The sequence below is a fragment of the Prunus avium genome, chromosome 8, assembly GCF_965620075.1.
Source record: "Prunus avium chromosome 8, drPruAviu1.hap1.1, whole genome shotgun sequence".
Lineage (NCBI taxonomy): Eukaryota > Viridiplantae > Streptophyta > Magnoliopsida > Rosales > Rosaceae > Prunus > Prunus avium.
This window is the reverse complement of record NC_142291.1, coordinates 126,967-153,837: the sequence shown is the minus strand read 5'-3', so window position 1 is coordinate 153,837 and position 26,871 is coordinate 126,967. Positions and strand designations below refer to the sequence as shown.

The 26,871-nt window shown below is 38.7% G+C and overlaps 2 protein-coding genes, 1 long non-coding RNA gene and 1 pseudogene across 4 annotated transcripts; 3 read left to right on the top strand and 1 right to left on the bottom strand.

The window, feature by feature from the left end:
• Positions 1-247: 247 nt before the first annotated feature.
• Positions 248-1,338, bottom strand: ATHSP22.0 (HSP20-like chaperones superfamily protein). Its single transcript, XM_021957208.2, has one exon. It carries the CDS (start codon positions 1,036-1,038, stop codon positions 436-438), a length of 603 nt encoding a protein of 200 aa, XP_021812900.1. The 5' UTR covers positions 1,039-1,338; the 3' UTR covers positions 248-435.
• An 8,483-nt stretch (positions 1,339-9,821) lies between these two features.
• On the top strand, positions 9,822-13,162 carry LOC110755931 (heme binding protein). The gene is made up of 8 exons (XM_021957258.2): positions 9,822-10,183; positions 10,269-10,336; positions 10,729-10,795; positions 10,933-11,087; positions 11,211-11,281; positions 11,746-11,814; positions 11,975-12,075; positions 12,707-13,162. Exons 1-8 carry the CDS (start codon positions 9,926-9,928, stop codon positions 12,998-13,000), a joined length of 1,083 nt encoding a protein of 360 aa, XP_021812950.1. The 5' UTR covers positions 9,822-9,925; the 3' UTR covers positions 13,001-13,162.
• An 851-nt stretch (positions 13,163-14,013) lies between these two features.
• Positions 14,014-14,525, top strand: LOC148291064 (membrane protein PM19L-like; annotated as a pseudogene).
• Positions 14,526-18,165: 3,640 nt separating this feature from the next.
• LOC110755915 (uncharacterized) lies at positions 18,166-22,260 on the top strand. Of its 2 annotated transcripts, none has more exons than XR_015826061.1 (3): positions 18,166-18,421; positions 19,238-19,782; positions 20,736-22,260. It is a non-coding gene; the product is annotated as an uncharacterized LOC110755915 (long non-coding RNA). The 2 variants fall into 2 exon arrangements; XR_015826062.1 differs by having other exon boundaries at positions 19,129-19,782.
• Positions 22,261-26,871: the final 4,611 nt, after the last annotated feature.

Genomic DNA, 26,871 nt, shown 5'->3' with positions numbered 1-26,871 from the left:
ATGCAGATAGATATTACTTCTTCAGTTTCGAATAAATAAAATCGGTGAAGCTCAAGTATGAAACATGTGAAGGATAGCAGTGATGTTTTAATTGCTCTTAACTTTAAATCCTATTTTTATTTCTGTCATGAAAATGAATCTTAAATAAAGCCCCAAGATGGACGCTTTATTGAGGAGGATAATGAGGCATATTTCCCACCATGGATGGCATGGGATCAAGATTATTGAGTGAGTTTTACAATAAGAGTTTTACAGACGAGGGAGTTTTATTAACTTCAAACAACATCTGAAAAAAAGAAACAGTTACAAACTTTATTTTATAATAGCAAGCAAGCAGAGTGATACGAAATCATCATTTACTCATCCCACAAAGTTTTTTTTGCTTTTTGTTTTTTGGACTCACTCATCCCACAAAGTTGCAAAACAGTGAATTATTTAAAGCTCTTGCTTGACCTCACTAGCCTTGAGCTGAGCAGGTTCGTCCTCATGTCCTCCAGTGCTACCGATGCTAATCACCTTAGGACCTTTGATCTTATCAGGGGATAACTTGGCCAGTGTCAAAGTGAGAACCCCATTCTCCAACTTGGCGTTGACAGAGTCCAAATCCACGTTCTCTGGCAGCCTAAACTGCCTCCAAAATTTTCCGTAAGACCTCTCAACTCGGTGCCAATGATCCCCTTTCTTCTCTTCTTCCCTCTTCCTCTCTCCACTCACTCTCAGAACTCGGTTCGCCTCCACCTCGATTTTCAGCTCTTCCTTCTTTAATCCCGGCACATCTAACATTATAACATGACCCTCTGGCGTTTCTTTCCAGTCCACCCTTGCTGGAGAGAGTGCCACGCCGTCTTCTTTGTCAAGTTCAAATGGGATCTGTTCTAGCACTCGGAACGGGTCTGGGAAGCGCTCCGACCAGAGATCAACCAGCAAACTTTCTGGGCGGCGATCAACGAATGGCAGCAAGGCCGCATTGGATGACCCAGCTGAAAGAAAAACAAGGAGAAAGCTCAAGGTTAAGACAAGAGAGCGGAGTTGCCTCATTTCTCTTATATGGTTTGTTCGGAGGAGTGGGTTATTGGTTTAATGATGAAGAAAGATCGATGCCGGTGAATAGTAGTGATCGTGTTCTAATGCCGCTGTCTGCTTATCCGGGTTTGGACTGGTTAGCGATGTATTTATTTAGCATGGGCTGGGATGGGATGAAACTTATAGAGAGGGAGAGAGAGAAAGTTTAGGAGGTGCGCACATGGTTCTTGAAAATTCGAAAATGAAAAACTTTCTTTAGACCAATTTAGAGAAACAAGGAAGGTTCCAGCTTCTTCCTTTCCTTCTGCTTTTCTTTCTTTCTTCTTTCTTCTTGATATATCTTATTATTATTTACTTTAATATGTGCAAGAAGAAACGTGGAGATTCTATCTTTTTCCCTATTGTTCCAGAGGCTTCATGATGCATGCCTTCTGATTTTATCCTTTTTCATTCTCGTTAATTTTTAAAGACAACTTTTGCATTACACGTTTTTTAATACTTTTTAATAAGTGACTCATCGTTTGGTTACGTTTTAGAAAACGAATATATAAAGATACAAACTATCAAGTACACATTCATAGATCATCTTTGTAGAAAATTAGACAAATTGAAAACTGTTTTGACATCCAATTGTGTTTTACAAAATCGATCAACCCGGTGCTTTAAGAATGTACTAAAATTTCAATAATTCAATTGAGTGGTCAAATGATATTGGATTCAAGTGATTTTTTTTTTTATAAAGATGATCTTTGAATGAATATATACAAAATAGACGATTTGGATTAGTACAATATTATACAGAGTGAGCCCTACAAGAGTGTCTTTCAAATAAGTTTATTTGAGTGGCACTGGACGTTCCCAAAATAGGTACTGTACTATCAGGTCAGGCGAATTCAATAATAGATGCATGTTGGCATTCCAGCCTTCCTTTTCCTTTCAAGGTATATATAGTTGTTAGGTTATAGGTTCTAACTAAGTTTTGCAAGTCTAATCTTCTGGTTTTTCTGTCAAGTTTCCTTTACTCACTAGTCATCGAGTTGTCTAGTTGTCGGATAGGCTCGTTAGCCGTTGCTAGAGAGGTGTGAGGCGTTGAGAGACCTAGGCAGGGACTACCAACCTTGAATTAGGAGAAGAACAGAAGGAAAGCATAAAACCCCGAATATTAAAATGGCAAGCCTTAGGAGAATCTTGTTTACCCGTTCTTCTGGAGAAGCAAGCTCTAGTAACAGTTCTAGCCATGGAACCCTAAGAGTTAATAACTCTCAAGAAATAACCATGCGGGACGTAGAGAAGGAGTTATGCAACTGGGATATACCCAGAGTACCCATAACTGATATATACTATAAAGGATCCTTCAAGTTCAGATCCAATTATGCGATAAAAATTGTTGAAAAAACGATATCTGTCATTGATAAGAATGATAGTTTCCAGTTATTTACCCAGCATCAAATCGACCAGTATCTGGATAGGAAATATAACTATTTGCACATAGGCTTGGTGCAAGTAGCAGTGCAACCACTTACCATAACATGATTGCCCAGTTCAATCTTGCTAGGTGTAAGAGATGGAAGACATAGAAAGTTCACAGATTCTTTGTTAGGAATAGTCGAGTCAACCTCAAGGGAAGACCCGATATATTTTAACTGCTTTCCAAACTTTTCGGTTGCACTTTCTGATATAAATGTCTTAAAAGCTTTAATGTTGAATATTCAAACTCAAGGTTATGATATGGACCCAGGATTCCAAAATCTAGCAATCATTTATAGGGTTTCATATAAGGTTATGAACACTGTCTGCCCAAAAGCAAAAGATCTAGACAGTAAGGGCGAAACCACCTTGTTCCAAACCAACCTTGAAAAGTCAAATGTAGCCGTTCCAAAGATGATAAAGTAGAGTGAGATAACTCTACCAGAAAAATGGGTTTTGGCTGAAACAGCCCCAAAGAAACCCCTTGAGAATCAGGAGCCAACACAGATCTCACAATTTGCTGACGGAGAAGTAGAAATACAATTCTCCAGCGCTAGGAGAACTAGGATAGATCTGACACTTTCTAGATCTATCCCCCTAAACCCTAAACCCTAAACCCTAAACCCTAAACCTAGACCATGAAAGGATGGTTCTAGCAGATCTTAGGAGAATCCAGGAACAGATACAGAGGCTAGCCTATAGGTTTGAACAGACCATTTCAGATCTTGGATTTAGGAGAAATCCGCCTCAACCCAAACATACATTCTCATTTGTAGAATTCGAGATAAATATGATAAGATCTTTTGAAATTGAACATGATAAAATTAAAAGAAATTATCAAAGTGGTGAAAACACTAATAGAAGAATTTGGTTTGAAACAGCCTTTCAAAAACATAAGCAAGACCACCTATGGAAAGCTCATACCGCCTTCATGAAAGAGAAAAAAATTTAATTGTTCCTTTTTCACCTGGTTAGATTGGTGTGCTAAGAAATACAACATTCCTAAATATAAGGAGCATATAGAAATGATAGGAAGCCTGCTTTCGACTTATACATCCAAGGATGGGAAGTCAGTGAAAGCCATACATCCACTAGAAATAGTAATAAAACAAAAAGATTTCATAGCCGCTCCCTATAAAGAAACCACTTTCTTAGAAGACAATGCCAATAATTTTCGCATAGCTAACAGAGAAGATATAGGTGCGGTCATCCAGCAGAACAACTATACGAACTTGTTTTTACAATCATTAGGGAAGCAAGTCACCAGAATTGAAACATCTGTTTCTACAAGGGAACAAAAATCCGAACCAAGCCCCTCAGAAATAAAAAGGACTGAAAATAAGAGTCAAGTGTTCTTTAAACCACCTCCTGCCATGGATAGCAAGAATTTTAAAATGGTTAGGACACTGTCAGATGACAAAGATTTTGTAGATGTCCTAGCTAAAAAATTATCAGATAAGGGGAAGGGTCCTCAAGTGTTAGTTCTCACTGAAGGAGAAATAAGTGACCTTGAAGCAATGTTCAAAGAGGAAAAAAATGATAAAAAATTCACCCAGACTGCTAAGACTAGAAACTACTATCCTAGACCAACGTCGATAGATCTGCAGTTTGAGGAAGATGGGATGTGGAATTCCGCCCAATATGACGGAAGTTCCATAGTTGAATGGAATATTGATGGTCTGACAGAATATCAGATCATTAACACGATGAAACACATGATGATGTATGCTACAGCCTCTAAGATTAAAGGAAATGGAGATAAGAGGGTGGCTGAAGCTATCATAGTAGGCTTTGTCGACCAACTGAAAGGATGGTGGGATTTCCACCTAAGTGACTTGGCAAGTGCTCAAGTCTTGAACGCTTAGGTGACCATTGGTTAGCAGAGTATACAAGATCCAGCAACTGGAGTAATCAAGAATGAAAACGTTTACCAAGAAGATGCGGTAAATTCTCTAGTTTATACGATTACTCTACATTTCGTAGGTACTACGTAATTACAGCATGATAGGTCTAGAGAACTCTTAATGAACCTTAAGTGTCCAACCTTGTCTCATTTTAGGTGGTATAAGGATGTGTTCTACTCAAAGGTATTCACTAGACAAGACTGTAATGCTGACTTTTGAAAAGAGAAATTTCTTTCAGGATTACCACTTCTATTTCCTGAAAAGGTTAGAAATAGAATCAAAGAGAAAAATGGTGGTGTCATTCCTTACAGGTCTTATACCTATGGGGAATTGTCCTATGAAATCTGCGCAGAAGGATTAGCCCTTTACACAGATATGAAATTAAGAAAACAGCTTAATAAGCAAAAGACCTTAGGAAGAAAAGAATTAGGAGACTTTTGTGAACAATTTGGTTTTGAACTAGTAAAATCATATTCACATAAACCACATAAAAAGGGAAAGAAATTTGGGGGATGAAAGACTAAGAAATATGAAAAATACGAGTCTAAGTCTAAGCCAAAGAAACCTTACAAAACTTTTAGAAAAAGGCCTTATAAAGGAGAAACCTCCAAGAAACCCTCTAAGAAAAAGACTTCAGTCCCAACATGTTACAGATGTGGAAATATAGGACATTATAAGTCTGATTGTAAGATGAAAGAAAAGATTAATAGCTTAAGCATTAGCGAAGAATTGAAAGCTCAACTTTGTCAAATAATGCTTAACTCTTCTGATTCTAAGAAAGATAATGATAACGAACTAGCTCAAATTGAAAATGAAGAATTGTTTAAAACTGATACTGATACTAGTTCAAATAGCGAAAATGAATGCGCTTGTCAGTTTAAGGATCTGGAATATGTGTCTTAACTAGAGAAGAAAGTCTGATAGTAGACTTATTTGATAAAATTGAAGATCCTGAGAAGAAGAGAGAAGCGCTAGAAAATTATATTTCACTAGCCAAGGCAGGTCTAAGCAATGCGCAACAACCTATAACAAGTGTAAGACAACCAGTTGAAAACTATAGCTTCAAAACTATAGTAAACAGGATGAACAATAAGGCTCATAGGAAAGAACCTACTCTTAATGACCTTCAGTGTGAAATGCATGATGTTAAGGACGAATTGAGAGAATTGAAAAACAGGGTTAGGGTCTTAGAACTTTACAGGCCATTCTCTAAAAGAGATGAGAATGAAAAATCGGAACAATTAGAGTTTGAAAACTTGATGGGAGACTTTAGGGAAGAAATGAAACCTGTAGAAGAAGAAACCCTAGAAAGAGAACAGCTCAATATGATGAAGTTCATTAATAGCATTGATAGGGTCATAGCCCAGAAATGGTATGCCTTGATAACTATTGTGATTAATAAAAAACTTATAAATTTACAATAGAAGGTCTGATAGATACAGAGCTGACCTTAACTGTATAAATGAAGGAGTCGTACCTACTAGGTATTTTGAAAAAACTACCCAAATTTTACATACTGCCGTCGATAGTCAGAAGACGGGAATTCAATTCAAATTGTCTAAAGCTGCAGTACTTAATCAGGGTGTTTGCTTTGAAACCCCTTTTGTTCTGGTGAAAGGTCTAAACCAGTCGGTGATATTAGGAACAACATTCACTAATATGCTTTATCATTTTTCGGTTTCTGAGGAAGGAATTGAAACCAAGGTAGAAGGTGAACCTATAGTCTTTAGGTTTTCCCAGCCACCAATGCATAAATATATTAATGAGATTCGAGAAAAAATAAAAAGAAAGAAAATTATCTTTATCATTTGAAAGAAGAATTGCAGCATAAAAGAATAGAAGAACAATTGCAAACTGAGAAGATAAAGGATAAAATTAAAGAAGTACAACAAATGTTTGAAAAACAAGTTTGTGCTGAAATACCAAATGCCTTTTGGAATAGGAAAAAGCCTATTGTTGAATTGCCTTATGAGCCAGATTTTGATGAGAAGAAAATCCCAACTAAAGCTAGGCCAATTCAAATGAATGCTAGGCTAATGGGAATTTGTAAATATGAAATTCAAGATTTATTGAATAAGAAGTTAATCAAGAAAAGCTCATCTCCTTGGAGCTGCTCCGCCTTTTATGTTGAAAACGCGGCTGAATTGGAAAGAGGGGTACCCAGATTGGTGATAAACTATAAATCTCTTAATAAAGCCTTGAAATGGGTTAGATACCCGATTCCTAATAAGAAAGATCTCTTGGATAGGTGAAATAAGGCAGTTATCTTTTCTAAATTTGATATGAAATCAGGATACTGGCAAATCCAGATAGCCAAAAAGGATAGATACAAAACAGCCTATAATGTCCTCTTTGGACATTACGAATGGAACGTTCTACCCTTTGAATTGAAAAATGCCCCTTCTGAATTTCAAAATATTATGAATGACATATTTAATATTTACACTGCTTTCACCATTGTTTATATTGATGATGTTTTGGTTTATTCTAATTCTTTAGAACAACACTTTAAACATCTAAATATTTTCTTGAAAGTTGTGAAGCATGCATGATTAGTGGTGTCGGCAAAGAAAATGAAATTATTTTCTTCGAAAGTTCACTTTTGGGGACACAACATTCATAAGAGACTGATAGTTCCAATTGATATAGCAATATCTTTTGCTGATAAGTTCCCTAATGAAATTTGGGACAAGCAACAACTACAACGATTCTTAGGAAGTCTAAATTATACCAAAGGTTAAAATATTTTTATAAAGATTTAGCCAAAGATTCCAAACTATTATACCAAAGGCTAAAAAAGAGTCAAGTTCCCTCAGTTCCCTGGACTGAGGAACTTACTAAGGCTGTTAGGAGACTAAAAGTTAAAGTTAAAGAATTTCCTTGTCTAGCCTTAGCTAACCCAGACGCCTTCAAAATTGTAGAAACCGATGCTTTAGATATAGGGTTTGGGGTAATCCTAAAACGGAAAGTTAATAACTCAGAGCAATTGGTCAGGTTTACCTCTGGGATTTGGATGCTAGCTCAGAAAAACTATTCCACTGTTAAAAAGGAAATGTTAACCATTGTCCATGTTGTTTCCAAATTTGAAAGTGATCTTTTAAACAAAAGATTTTTAATAAGAATCGATTGCAAGGCTGCAAAAGATATTTTGTTTAGAGATGTAAAAAATTTGGCCTCAAAACAGATTTGTGCAAGATGGCAAGGAATTCTTTCTGCTTTTGATTTTGATATTGAATTTATTAAAGGTGAAACTAACGCACTCCTTGATTTTTTAACCCGTGAATTCTTACAGGGTGTGAACAAGGAGTTCCGGGCAACTGACCCCACAAAAGAGCACCAACGCTCTTGATAGAGCATCACCATCGAAACCGCATCCTTCGATGACTTCTTCTCCATACAACAAGGCAAGAGAAATGATGATTGCTGAAAATCCTTTCAAAGAATACATGAGAATTCCGCTAGCTATCATTAAATCTAACACAAATAACATGTTATCTAAAACTCAAACAAATTAATACAACACTCGAAAAGCAAAAATACCACTCGACATTCCAAATATCATCTATGAATGGCGCATAACTTGTCTGACTCAATGTCAGTACACAATCAAAAACTGGAAGCACCGTGTTATTTGGAGTGTAACACCAAAAAAGTGGCCTGAAAATGGAGTCTCACTCCGTGGTCATGATATCCAGCTTCTAGGGGGTAAAGTGAGAACGAGCGCCCGTTCTAGGGGTAAAACAATAATTAAGCCCTTTTTTTACTAACGACATTTTAGTCCATCGAGGTTTAGGGGCAATATCAAAATGGGCCATAAGGTTTCAAATTCATCAATTTGATACCTAACGTTTCCAAATATAACCAATTCACAACGTCTATTAGATTGATCGTCTGGTCAGACTTTAAATGATGATATGATAACTGCGGGACTCACCACAGATTGTTGACTGCCCAATCCAACTAGTCCACGTGAAGGGCATTTCCAAGGATATGAGTTGTTTTTTCTTTTTAGAAATGCCCTTCACGTGGACTAGTTGGATTGGACAATCAACAATTTGTGGTGGGTCTCGCGGTTGCCACATCAACATTTAACATCTGACTAGACGGTCAATCTAACGAATGGTGTGAATTGGTCAGATTCAAAAACGTTGGGTATCAAATTGACGAAATTGAAACCTCATGGCACATTTTGATCGCCTAAACTTTAATAGACTAAAATGTCGTTAGTCCTTGTGGGTCGAATTCGTGTATATATATACTAGCCTCTCCGTACGCGCTTCCTCACCTGTGATAGGCTTTTTTTTAAAAAATTTAAATTTATTTTAGAATTGAAAAAGATAATAGGTAGTTGTATTCCATAAAAATAGGATTCATTATCTGATTTTTCTTTTAATTTTAATTTTTTTTAATATGAAAAAGTGTGAATTTACCATATTAACCTCATTTAATTAATAATTTCAATTCTTAATGTTTGCATTAACTAAGGGCATTTTCTGGTATTTTGAATGTTTTTCCATTCCCTACCTTTTGCTTTATATATATAGATATATATAACTTCAGTTAAGGGATTCCTCAAATAAGTTTATTTGGGGAGATCCTTAGAAACCGCCTACCTCTAGAGTTCAAGTTTAAACGGTAATTCTTTGGCGATAAAAAGAGATTTTCTATTTAAACTCCGCACTTCTCTTTGTTCACCCCAATACTTAAATTATTAAGTTGTAAGTTTTATTATTGTGTAAAAAGACAAAAAAAAGGTCATCCAACTTAATACTTAACCCTAGTATTAACACACTCTACACACCCCACTACTCTTCATATTAAGTTTTAGAAAAATACGAACTCCTCACCACTCTTGATATCCTTGAGATCCGATTCATTGAAGCACCGTGTGCTGCTAGACGATTAGGCTCCACAATTGTAGAAGATTCTTTCCAAGGCTTGAAGAGAAAGATCAGTCGTGACAAAATCTCATGTATACTACAAATACTTTTGCTTCAAACTGATGCCTAGCACAAGAAGAAAATCTCATGCATTTTTGCTTCAAACTAATGCCTTCAAATCGTCCTTAAACTAATGCCTAGCACATACTTTTGCTTCAAACTTTCACCCCAAACAAAATCTCATGTATACTACAAATATTGTTTAATGATTTAAATATTGGGGTGAACAAAGAAAATTGTGGGGTTTAAATAGAACATCTATTTTATTTCTTATTTTTTTTTTCAGCTTGGGGTGTATTTAAGGGGAGTTTGGGAAGATAGTGGGGTTTTATTAGAAATTGTGAAAATTTAAATTAAAAATTGAAGTGAATTTAGAACATATGGTGAACTAAGAGAAGTGTGGAGTTTAAATAGAAAATCTCGATAAAAAACAGAAAATAATTTTCTATTCAAAATATAAGGTCGTACATGAGAAAATCAGCATCAAAAGTCAAGCCCCAGTACCAATTATATTTCACGGGATGCAGAACATAGGGCGTTGCACGGTGTACTCATCAAATTCAAGCCTAAAAGTTCGTTATCCTCTACAGAATGCTTCGAGTAGTGCTAGTGCTATTGGTATTTTGTGTGCTGCTGATACGACAGGCCAATTCGCACGAAGAGTCGGGTGAATGGAGCTGTGAGTCGGACTCTGACATCCGGGTCCAGGCCGAGTTCGGACCCGGTCTTATTACGCTCGATGGTCATGCCGACGACTGGAAGGACATGGATGGGTTCGAGTTCTCTCTCCGCCCTGCCCTTGACCCAGATGCTGAAAACGAGTACAGAGGTGGAAAAATGACAGTTAAGGTATTCTTGATTTACTGTTTGAACATATAATTTGGTTGGTTTTAAATATGAATTTGATTTTCTTTTTGTTATATTTTGACGGTAGGCTTTGCATGATGGCCGTGATGTCTTCTTTATGGTTCAAGTTGATGGGGACTACGCTTACTCTAAGGGGTATGTTTTTTGGTGGAAGGAATGAATATTTTCATATCTTTGTGGTTGACTCTGAACTAATTTCTTGTTTGTTTGATTTGGTTTCAATGTTCAGTATTAGTGGCAAGAATTGCGGTTCACTCCAAATTCTCATTGTCATTTAAGATGTTCTTTGACTCTCTTTTTAGTACAATGAATGTTATTTTTTTTGTTGGAGGACATGGAATTTATGTGTTTGCCATATCTTTGAAGATTTTGTTAGTCATTATCTGGTCTTTTTTCTACTTTGATGTGTTGGTTGATTATGTGCTTGAAGTGCATGCTTTGTTGGATTGCACTACCACTGAATTTCATGCCTTTTTATCTTAACAACAAAGAGTTTGTTGATTTGTTTTTTTCCTCTCCTGACTTAGTGACAACAATAAATGCCCATCTGTTGCCCTCATGTTTCAAATTGGTGAAGATGCAACTTATCATAGTGTAAGTTACTCCATTGGCATATTGGACTATGGATGTGTTTTTCATTTTTCAATAAACTTGTGCAACCTTCTTTGCTTTGTTTTGGTCTTCCTTCATGTACTGTGGAGTTCAAACCAAAAGGATTTTTGTGTTGCTAGATGGGTGGCTGTAAGGAAGGAGTTGACTCTTGCACAAACAAGACGTGCAAGGGCCATGAAGTTGATATATTGCACTTCTCAATTGGGAATGCTATTCCTGGACGGCTCTATGGTGGCAACCCTATAGACAACAGGGTTGGAAATGGAGGCGACAGGTGCTGTAGTACAATTCATTTCTTCACCTTATAGCAATGATCCACTTGTTGGTTAATTTGATTCTGATTTATCTTTTATAGACTCCATTTTATTGTATATACTTGTCATCTTTGTTTGAACAGGTTTGGTCATTTAGTTGATCTTTATGCTTGGAACCCGCATTGTAGATACCTAGATGGAATTGGTTCTTCAGGTATTTCTGAGAGTAATTTATCCTATTGCTACTTTACTCTATTTTTCTTAATGGGGCATGAACCATGCCTATATGATAGAAGAAAGGACTAAGGAAGTGACTGCTAGAGTTAGGAAGTCACAAAAGCAGCATTAAATCTATGAAGTGGTTCTCCAACGTCACAATCCTCAAGATGGGTTATATTAAAAAGTGATCTCATTCATTATGTTGAATATCCCTGGTCCAGCTAACAACTTTTAACTATTATCTTCCGGAGATTACTATTTGATTTCCATTAGTTTGTCAACAATTTTCCCCCTCATATCCCCATTAGGAAAAGTACTGACTGCAAAAAGTACTGCTTTAATTCAACCACTGGTGGAATTCCCCCACCTGCGGAAAACTCCTTTTCTCTAAGTTTTTGTATTTGCTTTTAAATGAGTTCCAGTGATCAAATTATCTAGTTTATCTCTGTCCATTGTCAGCAAATGATTCTAGTGGACAAAATGATTGGAAGGGTGCTTGGTGGCACAGTAGCTTCAATGTTCACTCAGGTAATTATCAATCTTTGTTATATGGTTTGTCATTTGAATATAATTTTGCATCCGTGTATGTGACACGACCATGCATTATCTACTGAACCATACTTCCCCAGAAACAAATATATTTCTTTTTTGCGTTGTTTATGTTTTTTTTTATTGTTGACTATGACAGGTTTTGTGGAAGAAGACAGTCCTTATGCATCAGATGGTCAAAAGGGAACATTTTACTTTGAATTCTCTAGGCCTTTGAGAACTATGGATCGTCTTCAACAGGTTCACCTGGCACTTTTAAATTTCTAGCTACCTGGATTTGAGTTCTTTTCAAAAACCCTTTCCCCTCTAATTGTTGGTACATCTTGTAGCACATGTTGTGTAAGTTGCTTGAAGAGTTGATCATTCTTGTTGTTTTGTGTTGAACGAAGAGGATTATGGACAAACACTAAATAGCCTTGTTGCTGATTGAAAATGCATATCCATCCCTTAGACAAGATTGCTGCAATTATCTGATGATCCGTTGCTTTTTTATTTTTGTCCTTTGCTGTTTTTACTTACAAACTTCTTGGCAGTTTAACAAGTCTATCTTTTAGAATATGTACATGGTGTCAACCAAACTTACTGTACGAAAAATCTTTTTGGAATGATTACTGGTTTGTGCTATACTGTTGTGTTGGAATTTATTTTCACCCATCTTTTGGTCCATACATATTACACAGTTGATATGATGTGATTATTGGTCTATTTATTTAGATTCCAAAGAAAATATTGACAGTATACTAGGTCTCTTTTATATATAGATATTATAGATTCCAAGTAAAATTGACATTGTAATCTGTTATACATAGATTTCAATTAAAATATCAACATTGTAATGAGTTTAAAATGAGTTTTTTACTTGTTTCTGTAGGATGTGCAATTCACAATTGGAGGATCAAGTAAAATGTCAGTTGCATTTTGGTATCCAGTTGATGGAAAACCGTGGCACGGCTCTGGACACTATTCTGTTAGCTGTGATTGGGTCCCCATAGACATCTCTTTGGGAAGTTCTGTGCTTACCATGGCAAGACCACGTAGCTCAGTCAGTGCTGCTAGTGTTTTTGCCCTTTTGTTATCAGTAATCTCATTATGTGCTTCCGTTTTTATTGGATATTGGGTCGTTAAACCCCAAACTGTCCAGTTCACACCCATGGAAAATCTTTAAGATAGCAGTGTGGGTGTGGAATCATAGCGTTCATTGGATTGTTCTTAATCCATGTCATTCCATTTTTTTATTAAGGTCAATTGTCAGATTACGTTAACCTTGTTACTGGAAGGACTTGACCATTGTGGTACAGTAGTTCAAATGTTTGCTACTTTTTGCTCATTGTGGTTCATTGTTTTTACGTTCTATCAATGTTTTTAACTTTTCTTTTGGTAGCGTTCATTTAGTCATGTCCTTTTTCGTCAAATAGTCGGGTCATGGTTAAAAAGTTGGAGGAAATTAATTCAGAGAGGAAATGCATGAGAAAAAGGATGGAGAAAAAAAGAGGAAGGGGGAGGGATGGTTGAGGGACATCAAATGCCATTCTAAATAGTTTTTCTTTTCAAGTTTTTATTTTTAATAGTTTTTCCCTCCTCACTCATTCCTCTCATAAATTTCTCCTCTATCTTTAATAAATAAAATAAATCTAAACTCAGGTGTCCTTCGTCCCTGCCTCGGATCCACAATCCCACAACTTAGGTCTAAACTCCCGAGTGGCGGGGCTTAGAAGATAAGTGAACAAAAATGCGAGAGTCAAAGGTCATATGATCACTAGCTTAAGTATCAACTACCCATGTATTTGTACCATTACTTGGCAGTGGGTCAGAAGTAGATAAAAGAATAGAGGGTTCCAACAAAGTAGAACCCGTACCAGCAAATCGCAGCGGAAATACACAATAGCAAACCCTTAAAAAAAGGACACGTCAAGGTATAATCTTCTCCTACAATGTGTATATAGATGTACAAAGTGGTAAACCGTAAAATGGTTTACAATAGGATTATACAAAGGGTAAGTAATTACACAAAATTAAAAAAAAGGAAGCAAAAAATATTCCTGAAATATTATCCCCAACAAGAGAGACAAAGCTTGGTTTTAATTTGTTGCTTTTATTTGTGAGATCTATAATGAGATATGGCTGAGACAGTGGGAAGGAACGTGGCAGCTCCATTGCTGTTTCTCAAATTGATATGTATTTGCTCCATTGCTGTTTCTCAACTTGATAATGTATTTGATTGTAGTTGGTTTTGCTAGTTGGTGTTTTAAATTGCCAGACCAACCATCCTAGTTTGGAGGAAATGCTGCGCAACAATGTTCTTTCTTATACCCTCCATATTGGCATTGGCTGGTGTGATGGGAGCGTAGCATCAAAGTTGGCTGGAGCAAACCATATCAGAGCTTGGAGGAGTGACAGCCTTAGCTGCAGCAGGATCGTCATGAATTTTGGCAGCATGGGCTCTCACTGTACTAGCCTTTGGGTTGGCATGCAAGTAAATAAACATTGGAGGATACGGAGGATGGGCTGAGGGTCTTGGAGGCTTTCATAATAATCTTGACATTCACTTGGCTTTTGTAACTCATACTACTTCATGCTGGTGTCCAGCAGCAAGTATGGTATGGCCTGGGTTACTGTGACACCGACTAGCTGCCGGGGTGGATCCAATGCACAAGGGCACAGCTGGACTGGATGAGTCCCTGCGCCTCTAGGGTTGTCTATAAGGATCTGATACAATAGTGTGACTTCACATTTAGATGAGAATACTCTCTTTTGTTTTCCTTTTCTTTTTCTGGGAGGGGCCATATCTCATAATTTGATGTGGAATTTTAAGTTATAGTTTCTGGTTTTGTGGTTGTAGATAGATGTAATCAGTGACCAGGTGGTGTGTTGTGCATGTTTGCAACACACGTGGGAATTAGTTTTCAGCAATATGTCTTCATAAAAAAAATAAAAAACGACCAAAGGAGATTAACATTAAGTAAACAAAACGACAAAAAGTGATTAAGTAAGCAAAACGACGAAGAGTGAGTAAGTAAACAAAAACGACAGAAAGAGGTTTGCTTTTTACATGCAAACTCTCAATATGTAAACGAAGAAAAAGGTATTCGCTCTGAAAATCAACACGTAGACAAAATGACAAAAAGAAATTAAGCAAGCGACAAAAAAAAACCAAAAGCCCTATCCTAGGAAAAAATAACAATTACTTGTAACAGGGATATCATTGTTTTGCTATTTCCGACCGATAACACAATTATATGTGAAAAAGTTATCCCTCGTATCATTGTGTTATTGGCCAGAAATAGCAAAAAATGTTATCCTCGTTGCATGAGAGTTTCTCTCATATCTTAGCTACCATGAAACTCTCATCTCAAAATTCAATGCATAAAAACTTAGCCGGAAAATTTTAGATATCTGACTTTAACTTGTACACAAGTTTTATTTTGGGATCACGAAAAAAATTTACTTAAAGAAAGATGCTATATTGATTTTAACTCAATCTATTAAAAAGTACATATCGACAAAGCTGGTCCTAGCTTTTCTAAGACTTTGGGCAAATTTCTAAAGTGTGCCCCTTTAGAAAAATTAAACACTAAAATTATAATTTTTTTTTTATCAACTCATTAATTTTATTAAAGTTGGAAGAGTCTACAAAAGATAAAGAATAACATTTTGAGGCCTCATTAAAACCTTGTTTAGGAAAAACCTAATGGGATAAGTGTGGGAGTGATTTTCGTCCCTTAAAATATTCGATCAATAGATTCTCCTTTCTCCTTCCTCGAACTCTTTCTCCCTGCAAAACCAATCGGAGTAAAAGGACCACACCCAGGGGGTGTTGGCCAAAGACCCTTCGATGCCTATGTTAGTTTGATTGATTCGTAGAGAAACAATAGCTTAAAAGGGTACAGAGCTCTCTCGGGGAGAGAACCGGGTGGTTGGAGCCGTGTGCGGTGGCCGGAGCCTTGTATAAGGAAGAGAGGGAGGTGGCGGCAAGGAGGGGAATTTCTGCAGTAATTTGAGAGCTTAGAATGGCTTACCTCATGCCTTGCATTAGTCTCGTTTTTATAAAGCCTCGGAGGGTTAGGGTTTGGGGAAAAATAATCCTTATTGGGAAATGAATTATTTTTCCTGATTTTAGGAGATTCAAATCAATTAGGGATTTGATGAGAATCAAATCCCTAATTCAAGGCAAGAATCCCCAAATCAAATAATCCCCAAATGGAAAGAAATATTTGACCTAGGGTTTTGCTAAAATTCGGTTCCCACAATAAGCACACCTCAATATTAAAGTCATTTGTTCTATGTGACTTGCATCATAAGTAAAATGAAGAATGATTAAAAAATAGTTTGCCATTTTTATTTTTTCAAGATTACATGTTTAACATTTGATGCTAAAATAGCTATCAACTCATTTTGAATTTTATGGCTGTAGGGGTCTTTTTCTTCCGGCAGCAAGTGGGCGGGGCTGCTGCAAGGAGCAATCTGATGCAAATGTCCCCTTTGTGTCTGAGTCCGAAGATTAAGCTCCAAAGATGTCCCGAAAAGGTGACAACGCCTTAGGAAACTCTTTGGTTACCTTTACCGATGAAAATAACGACAAATTACAGATAAATCTTCTAGCTTTGCATGAGAAGATTATGGCATGGGAGCAAAATTATCATTAGTTTAGCACTTGAGAGAGAGAGCTGTGAGTTCCTATGAGGGGCAGAGGTTCTAAGGGAAAGAGAAAGGGATTCTAAGGAGGTTTGATGAAGTGGGAGAAGGATTATGAAGAATTGTGGGTAATCTTAGCAGTTTCCGGCAGCTTGACAGTGACTCAGTCAAAGCTGCAGCCAATCTGCCAGAACAGGGGAGCTAAGGGAAATGGGTAAGTAAAGCACGAAAATTACTGGATTTGCATGTGAGAGAGGAAGCTTGCTCTCTGAAGGTTGTGGGTTGTTGGGTAGAAGGGGTCCTATTTATAGCTGTTGGGAATGGGTCTTCTCCAAGAAACCCTAATGGTTTCTTCCCAATCTAGCTAAGCTTTCCTCTTCCTTTCTTCTCCTCTTTCTTGACTTACCTCATGGTGGCAAAAATCAGTTCTGCCCAATCCCACAAAATCAGAGATTTTTGGGAGCTCTAGGCTTCTTCCGGTGGTTGCTTCAGAGGAGAGCTTCCATTTTCATCCATCTTCTTTCTCCTCTTTCTTCCTCTTTCCATGGCCAAATCTGATGAAGGAAAGAAAATGGGTGCGCCTGCTGGTTTAAAGGATGACATCCTTCCTTGCGTGCCAAAATTCCTTGGTCCTTCGAATGCCTTTGCTGGAAATTTGTTCCCCCATCATGTGCTGAAGCTTCCAGCGGCTCTGCATACATGGACACCTTTGCTTCTTTTCGTAGCTTTTGTTTTCACCCAAGTGCTGAGGCTCCTGTTGACTTTTATGCTAATTGTATGGGCTTCTTGAGACAACAATATGACTTGTCAAATAAATGGGCTAAGCTTATCAAGTGTTGGGCCATCTTGGTTGTAGTAATGGGCTATCTTTTGGTTGGGATATTTTAATTGGGGCAATGGGCTACTTTCTCTCTTGTGCTTACCCACATTTGGGCCTAAGAAATGGGCTTGAGTCCCGAGTCTCCCAAGCGACCCGAAACTTCCATTTCTCGGTCCATAAATGGGCCTCATGACAATTTATTACCATCCATACCACAATCCACTCAAGCAAGCCCCGGGCATTCGAGTGGCTTGAGCCCACTTAAGCTTGTAGTGCGATTGGGTGTGAAATAATAATTTTCCGCTTGGCATGGCATGTTGCTTGGCATGCTTTTAAATATGACGCTTGATAGGATAATTGGCATGGATTTGTAGAGCTAAATGCATTTTATAATTTTAATCTCAATTTCTAGCATGACGAATTTTTATTTAGCATGGCGTGCGGAGTATGACTCGTGTATGTCATACTTTCATGTGCTCCAAATCGGATCTTTTTTCAATAATATATCATTTTGGGCTAGGGATTTATTTGGGCCCAACCATGGATTTTTTGGGCCTCAACATTAGCCCCCTTAATTATTAGGGCCATGGATAAGTGCTGGAATGGGCCGAATAATTAAACCCGACCCAAAAATCAAATTTATACGCTCCAGCAGCTATTTGTGGTTTCCCAATCTGGATTGTTTTTGGTGTTTTGTAGAGATTGCTTTGCCAAGAATTGCTTCCCCATCTTGTCTGAATTTATGATTATGCCACTGAGTTTGCATGTATTTACATTTCTGCCACCAATCTTGCTTGAATCTACGATTCTACCACCACCTTTGCTTATATTTCGAATTCTGCCATGATTTTTGCTTGGATTTACGGTTCTGCCACAATTCTGCTTTCCTCATTTGGTTTCTTCTTTCTTTTCTTTCCTCTTCGGTGTCTTCTTTCTTCTTCTTCTTCAAGAATCCAAACCCGTGGGTACTATTTATCAATTTAGAAGTCCCATTTCGGAAGTTCTGATCAGAAAACTTTCTTCATAAAAGTTGTTCATCTGCTCGAGGACTAAAGCCTGTAAACTTTTGAGAATTTTCTGAATTTTTTTGATGCCTCAAAATGGGTCTGCAGCTTCCGTATTCATCAATGGCTGGTGAGTTTCTGCAGATTCGGTTTCTGCACTTGTTTTTAATATCTACTACTCTGGTGACTGTGCTTGCTTTATGAAATTTGCTTGAGATTGTGTTGTTTACAACATATCCAAAATTGAGAATCATCCAACCATTGTAGTGTTCTCTGCCCTCATTTTTCTAAAGTATGTGTATGGATTGATGTTGACGCCTTTGATGCATGCTTGTTTTCTTGAAGCCTGAGTTCATTTGTATTTCTCAAAATTTGTAAATTAAGCACTGAATTCTGTGGTTGAGCTTGTGATTTAGTATTTCAGCTTGGTGATAAACAAGACTCATACAAGCTCCCCTTGAATAATGCATGCCAAGTGTTTGTGATAAGTAACTCATAGTAGCTTGCTGGCTGTTTTGTAAACTTTTGAAAACTTTCTTTTCGAATCTAAGTTGGAGCTTTTGATACATGAAAATAGACTTCTCAATGGTTGTGTTGGAACTGGTCTTGTGTCATTTGAAGCAAAAATGAATTTTTGGAGTAATTTCAAAGTATGGGCTAAGCTGCTGGGGTTGTGCAATTCCTGCTGCGTGACATGTTTTGGGAATCTGTTTGACAGCCTTCCCTAACTCTAAATGTAATGAAATTTTAGGAAAATGAAGTTTGATATGTCTAGTAAGAATCTGGAAAGTTTGGGATTTTTTGGTTATAGGCTTGATTTTTAGCGATTTTCCAAAGGTGGGATGTCCAGTTGACATGGTAGGAAAGCTCGTCTATAAGTTTTGCTTGGCATGTTTTAGCATTGAGCGTGTTGTTTATGCATTTCTCTGCTTGATCGTCATCCAAGGCTAGTGCTGGAAGAGAAAGTTATTTCTCTAAGTGAAAGGTGCAACTTGGCTTTTACTTCCAAAAGCGGTGAAATTCTAAGAGACCAAAGAAGTTTATACCAAAAGTGGTCGCGATTAGCCCTCTCCAGGCCAGAGCAGAACTTTCTGCACCAATCCCTAAGCATGTTCAGCTGCAAATGTACTCTTGAAACATGATCGTTCTTCTTTAATTGAAGTTGTCATATAGCCACGAGAAGAAGTTCTTGCAAGTATTAGTTGCCGAAGTATCCATCTTCAGAAAGACCAATTCTCAAGTATGCATGAAAATAATGATGGTGCCAAAGTCTGCGCAGAAGAACATGGGGATAATTGCAATGATGGGTCAGCTGGTTGTATAAATAATGAGATCAACGATGGTGCTGAAGGAGATGGTATCGTGAAATAGAAGAGACGATATTCTTTTAGCACCAACTACCCTTCTCCCGGCACCAACTACCCTTCTTCTAGCACCAACCTCCCTTCTTTCTTGGTGTATTTGAGGTCGTCCTTTGAGGTGATTGACAAGGTATGCCCTTTCCTCTTTGGAATTTCTTGAATCTATTGAGGGGCTTGTTGGGTTCTTTATGCCCATGGGCTTTGCTCGTTCACTGGAATCTCAGGTCCTTCTTTTTTAACTCTGTAGGAATAGATATAGACTGATATCTTGGCCTAGGCTTGTTTTTCTTATGATTGCATGCTTGAATAAATCTGGACTTTTCTCCCATGTTGACAGAGTGCATGCTCTGCAATGCTTGAATCTTTTTGCATTTTGAGGGAGAATTTGCTTGTCATGGGAATTGCTTGAAAATTTTGCTTGCCATGGATAAATTGCATGCTGCTTGGGTATTTGCTTAAGCGTTTCCTTTGGCCTGAGCTTGACTTGCCCTGCTTGGCGTATATTTTGCGTGTGCTGCGTTCTTGACCCCCTTTTTTCTTTATTGTTGTTGAACTATATGCATTACGAGCGCATGCTTGTAATCGCATGATTAATGCATAAGATTAGAGGCTGTTGAAAGCTTGAGGAAAGCACCATTGGTTTTTTCTTTATGAGCTTAGAGTTTGGTCATGGATAACTGTTTATTTTTTTGGCTTTATAGGAATAGACATAAGCATGTGTATGATGGGTCTGCAAGGATGCTGTGTAACTCGTAGGGATTTTGTTTTTGTGAAAGAGGTTACTATGAGGTAAATAGTGCTCAGTTTGTAGCACTTGCTTTGTGAAAAAGGGTTTGCTTGAATGATTGATTGAGCATGGAATGGGAAATTTGCTCATCATGAGCTCGAGTAATAGATTGCATGATGATTCAAAAATATTTTTTTGTTTATGCATTTCACTTGGCATGAGATAGCTTGCTTTGCTTGGCTTGTAAAGTTCATATGGCTTGCATGCTAGTGTGGAGATTGCTTGGCTTTAACACAGAGAACTAGCTTTATGCTTTGCCGTTTTTTCAGCATATTCTTTGTTGGCAATTCTTGCAGGGATTCATCGCTTGTCAAGACCTTCCATGACATCCACTAACCCGTCGTCAATTATTAGTGGCCACCTTTATTCACTGGATGATAAATTGAAGACGGGAAGACCCCCTCCATTGCTCAAGAATGCTTGTGAACATGTTGCAATAGGCGAAGAGCTAGTGCCGGAAACTGCTTCAGTGATTGTTTCCGGCAATCCCCTTATTTTTTCAGTATCTGTGCGGCATCAGCAAGGGTTGGTCAGAATGGGTTGACCGTGAATTGAGGGACCCTTCTACTTGCGACATCCTACGTCGGACTGGGGTGCTGGATGCAATTTTCTTTTCCAAGGCGTGTGACACTCATATTGAAGCCAAGACACTTCGTCATGTGGTCAGGTGATGGAGCACCAAGACACACACTTTCATTTGTTCATAGGGAGAGTTTACTCCCTACACTTGAGGACGTGGCCAACATTTTCCACCTCCCAATTGCGGCAAATTGGATCTCTTCCATATCACACTAACTTCGGAGGACGAAAGGAAGCTTGAGGTTTTACGGAAAGGTGCCCCGATTGCTCTGAGAACTTCTCTGTGGTTTAGCAACTAGATACAGCATTTCGGGGATGTCAATAGGCGTGAGCCATGTCGTCTTGCTGTGTTTGTATCATTATGGCTTGGGAAATTCCTCTTCTGTGACTTTTCCCAAGATTGTCTACATGTGTGGGTTTTCCCCTTGGCTTTGGCAATAGTGCATGGCAGCATGATTCCCCTAGACCCTATGTTCTCGGGACATCTGATGCATGTGCCGACACTGCCCTGCACATTCCAGCAGTGCTGCCTCATACTTCTCCTCTTCTCGGAACATCCGACATAGCTACCGGCATGCCCTGCACCTTCCAGCAGTGCTGCCTCCTACTTCTCCTCTTCTCGGAACATCCAACATAGCTGCCGACACTGCCCTGCACCTTCCAGCAATGCTGCCTCATACTCCTCCTCTTCTCGGAACATCCGTCATAGCTGCCGGCACAGCCCTGCACCTTCCAGCAATGCTGCCTCATACTCCTCCTCTTCTCGGAACATCCGTCATAGCTGCCGGCACTTCCTTGCACCTTCCAGCAGTGCTGCCTCATACTCCTCCTCTTCTCGGAACATTCGTCATAGCTGCCGGAACTTCCCTGCACCTTCCAGCAGTGCTGCCTCATACTCCTCCTCTTCTCGGAACATCTGACATAGCTGCCGGCACTGCTCTGCACCTTCCGGCAGTGCTGCCTCATTTTATTTCGCAGGTTGTTTTCTTTGGCTTGGGGTCAGTTGGCTCGGTGCATAGCTTCCATCTTTCTTGATACCATAGGATGTACTAATCTTCAGCATGTGTAACTTTGTTTTTGCGATGGCTGTGTACTTTTCAAATAATCTAACGACTATATCGTTATGACTTTGTAATGTACTACTGAACCGCTGGAACTTGCATTAATTTCTGAATGCTTGAGGCATGTTGTAATCCGTACATCTTATATATATATATATATATATAGATATATTGCTTGGTTGGGAGAATTTGCTCTTGTGAACTTCTTGAAATCTTTCTAACAGGTTGGCAAGCCTTAAAAACAAGGTATATGCTGCTGAAATTTTGGCAGGACCTTTAAGCTAAATCTTCGATGCATTGCTCTTTAAAACTTTTGCAAGGCTTGTCTACTCATTTGGCCTAAAATGCACCCTCTTGCGTGCCTTAAAAGGGTTAGACCATTGTATGCATGATTTTCACGAAGGCTTCTGTAAGAATTCCCGGATGTCGTGAAGTTTTTTGAGCATTCCAATTGGGAGTCAACGGTTTCATTAGCACCTCAAAATACACTTTTACTGCTCGTTGCTTTGTAATAGCTTGACTTTGCATACTCCACATCGTTTTACTTAGGCTTGATGCTTGTTTCAGTTCGGGATCCCATCTAAGTGGCTTTGCTTGGTATAGTTACTGCTGAGAAGCTTAGCTTTTTAATGAAAAGTGTGTTTGTCTATTTTTTTTATATCAAAGAACAAGTTTTGCAAAACAGAAGAAGGTAAAAGCAAAGTTCTAGAGGCTTTTTTCTTTTTCCAAAATACTCCATTCTCATTGCACATACCATCTTACACCTTGGCATGCCATATTGGTGGTGCATTCTAGAAAAGTCATGAAAGCATATAGTTAAAACACATAAGGAGTTCATCTTTGAAATAAATTTGAAAAGCCAAAACAAAAGGATAGGTGCAAAAGCAACTCGGCAGTAATAAGACTTTGAGCCACTTTGCATTGATGAATACTCCAATCAAATCAAGCCCCCAAGTAGGAAAGAGCCAAGGAGTGTGCATGGCTTGCAGTAGCATGAAAGCTTGTGGCTTAGGTTGGCATGTATTTGGCATGTGTTGTACTAGGCTGCCATGCTCAGCAGAGATATTTAACATAGCCACAGCTGCTGCTTTACTTGTATGCGGCTCACAATCCAACTAATCAAAGAGTGATTTGCAGCTCATAACCCCTTGAATTTCTTCAACGTCTGTGAGGTTATGAGAGATTGCAGCAGCTATCTCTTGATAATCTTGTTGACCAAATGAAGCCCCAAAGTGGTGTTCTTCCGACATGTCCAATGTGAATACTTTGTTGCTGGAACCATCCTCCCATCCATCCGCAAGTAGCCATGAGGTGTTATAGTTTGCAGATTTTGAATATTTGCTCTAGTAGGCCTTCTCCATATTTCCACAAGGTTCCCACGTAGCCTCCGGTGGCTTTGGGTCATTCTTCCATGGGTGGTACAATACGTCGTCGTCGAGCAAGTCATCAAAGCATGTAATGACAGTAGCCATCTACTTTCCCCTTCATTTTGGCAAGGGGTCCTTGTCAATAGCTTGCCTCTTAGAGTTCCGTCATGTATCTCGGTGTGCAAGATCTTCCTTAGAGTATGGCAAGCAGTGGTCGGATGTTGCAGGTGAAGAATGGATGAATATAGGAAAATATGCTTCCAGCACCCTTTTTCTTGAAAGCTTGACATCGCTTCAAAAATTATGATTGCTTGGTAAAAGAAACTTCATCTTGACAGCATTTAGGTTCTTCCGGCAGTATCATAGCACTACCTTCGCAATATTTTCCTTCCATTTGCCATGAATTGAGATGTATTCCTTCTTGAGTAAAGCATAGTGCTTGGATTTCTTGACTAAGGCTTGGGGCTTGATGATGCTTGATTATGGAATTGTGGCAATTGAGACATCCCGATAGCCTTTTGGTTTTGACTCCTAAACTTGGTCATTGGAATGGTCAAGGCTTAGAAAGTGCTTGAGGCGTTGGAGCATATCGGTTATGGCAACTTAGGTTTTGTTTGTTGCAGCTGTTGTGAACATGTTTTAGGAACCAAAAGCTTGGGCTTGGCTATTGAAGCTTGAGCTTTGCATGTGGTCACTGCAGCAAATGTGTTGGGTTACAACAAGAAGTGATGGCGAACTTGGAGGTCATAGTAACATAATTGGAATTTCAAGGAGATTTTTGGTCTTGGAATAGTGGTTTTGGTAATAATGGATTTGTAAGCTCATTTGGGGTTTTGGAATCGCTGTTGTGGTGATTGCAATGAATTCCTTCCTCAGCCCCCAAGTGCACCATAATCATCATAAAAGGATTTGATGGGCATAAGCTACAAAAACTCTTGCAAACGTGGCCTTCTTAGTATTTGTTTGGGTCATTGCATGGCATGAAGAACTTGGGATATCCCTTTGTTGCAATGGTGACAATTTGGCATGATTCGGTGGTAGCATGTGCTTCTGGCAACGGTTCTTCCAGCAGTGGTGTTTGGATTTCAACAACTGGCTTTGTTCTTCTTCCAGCCACTCTTCCAGTGGTGCTTGAACTTCTATGACTGGAAGTATAGAGAGAGATTTGTCTAAGGAATGGATGATAATGGCAGTGTGTTGAGATGTTGGGTAGGAAACATGAGAGCATTTGTTTTCTTATTTGTTGTTTGGAGGCTTGAGTCCCTTGCACATGACCGATATAATGTTGCATGACCAAAGCATACGGTGATTACAAAAATAATATAAGCATTGTAGCTTGCAAATGACTAACATAATTGACATAAGCATGCTAAGCAAGTATGATTTTAGTACTGAGCATGCATAGTTGGCATCTACATTGCAATGTGTAACTTGGATTGATTAACACAAAGGTGGATTGATACGAAATGATAAGAAGTAAGATAAGTGAATAGTGCGTGGAATAAGGCCCTGAGAAATTTTGCTGGAGATGCAAAATTGAAAGGTGGTTTAATACATAACAAGAAAATGATGCAAGCTGGTGCACCATATGAATAACAACTAATCAATCAATCTTTTTTTTTTTTGGACTTGAGCAGACCGAATGCATGTGCTTTTGTCTATGCTTGAGATTGTTCAATGAAACATAAATTTTATGGATATATTAAAACAACAAACAAATATATATGCTATATTGAGATCAACAAGGCATGATAATAAAAATCTTATCTTGGAGAAGCCATTCGCAGAGATGAGGCTGAGAGCATTGAGCAAGTGTTCCTTCTCCCTCTCTCACCGCGTTTTCACAACTCTAGAGTGGTGAGGGCTGCTACGAAGGTGATTTACGACGATGGCCAGACTTGCTGATGATGTATCATGGCGGAGAGGTGAACGGCAGAGCTAGCCTCAAAAATTGATGACGGTGGTTAGCGGCTAGCACGTTGGCTGAAGCCCCCAGTCCTCTTACAAGATCTTGTTTTGCTTGAGAATGGAGATCTAAGACACAAGCAAAGAGAGCATGTGAGTAATTTATATTATGTTTGTTCTACAAAGTAGATAGCCAACAAAAGGAAAAAGAAAAAGAAAGAGGAAATGTTCTTATCTCTTTATTTCCTCCGATTTATTGCTTCTGGTCTTCTTCTTTGGAGGCATTGGTGCAGATAGTGGCTTAATCCCCAGTGAAGTTGCCAATTTATGTAGGGGTCTTTTTCTTCCGGCAGCTAGTGGGCGGGGCTGCTGCAAGGAGCAATCTGATGCAAGTGTCCCCTTTGTGTCTGAGTCCGAAGATTAAGCTCCAAAGATGTCTCGAAAAGGTGACGACGCCTTAGGAAACTCCTTGGTTACCTTTACCGATGAAAATAACGACAAATTACAGATAAATCTTCTAGCTTTGCATTAGAAGATTATGGCATGGGAGCAAAATTATAATTAGTTTAGCACTTGAGAGAGAGAGAGAGCTGTGAGTTCCTATGAGGGGCAGAGGTTCTAAGGGAAAGAGAAAGGGATTCTAAGGAGGTTTGATGAAGTGGGAGAAGGATTATGAAGAATTATGGGTAATCTTAGCAGTTTCCGGCAGCTTGACAGTGACTCTGTCAAAGCTGCAGCCAATCTGCCAGAACAGGGGAGCTAAGGGAAATGGGTAAGTAAAGCACGAAAATTACTGGATTTGCATGTGAGAGAGGAAGCTTGCTCTCTGAAGGTTGTGGGTTGTTGGGTAGAAGGGGTCCTATTTATAGCTGTTGGGAATGGGTCTTCTCCAAGAAATCCTAATGGTTTCTTCCCAATCTAGTTAAGCTTTCCTCTTCCTTTCTTCTCCTCTTTCTTGACTTACCTCATGGTGGCAAAAATTAGTTCTGCCCAATCCCACAAAATCAGAGATTTTTTGGAGCTCCAGGCTTCTTCCTGCGGTTGCTTCAGAGGAGAGCTTCCATTTTCATCCATCTTCTTTCTCCTCTTCCTTCCTCTTTCCATGGCCAAATCTGATGAAGGAAAGAAAATGGGTGCGCCTGCTGGTTTAAAGGATGGCATCCTTCCTTGCGTGCCAAAATTCCTTGGTCCTTCGAATGCCTTTGCTGGAAATTTGTTCCCCCATCACGTGCTGAAGCTTCCAGCGGCTCTGCATACATGGACACCTTTGCTTCTTTTCGTAGCTTTTGTTTTCACCCAAGTGCTGAGGCTCCTGTTGACTTTTATGCTAATTGTATGGGCTTCTTGAGACAACAATATGACTTGTCAAATAAATGGGCTAAGCTTATCAAGTGTTGGGCCATCTTGGTTGTAGTAATGGGCTATCTTTTGGTTGGGATATTTTAATTGGGGCAATGGGCTACTTTCTCTCTTGTGCTTACCCACATTTGGGCCTAAGAAATGGGCTTGAGTCCCGAGTC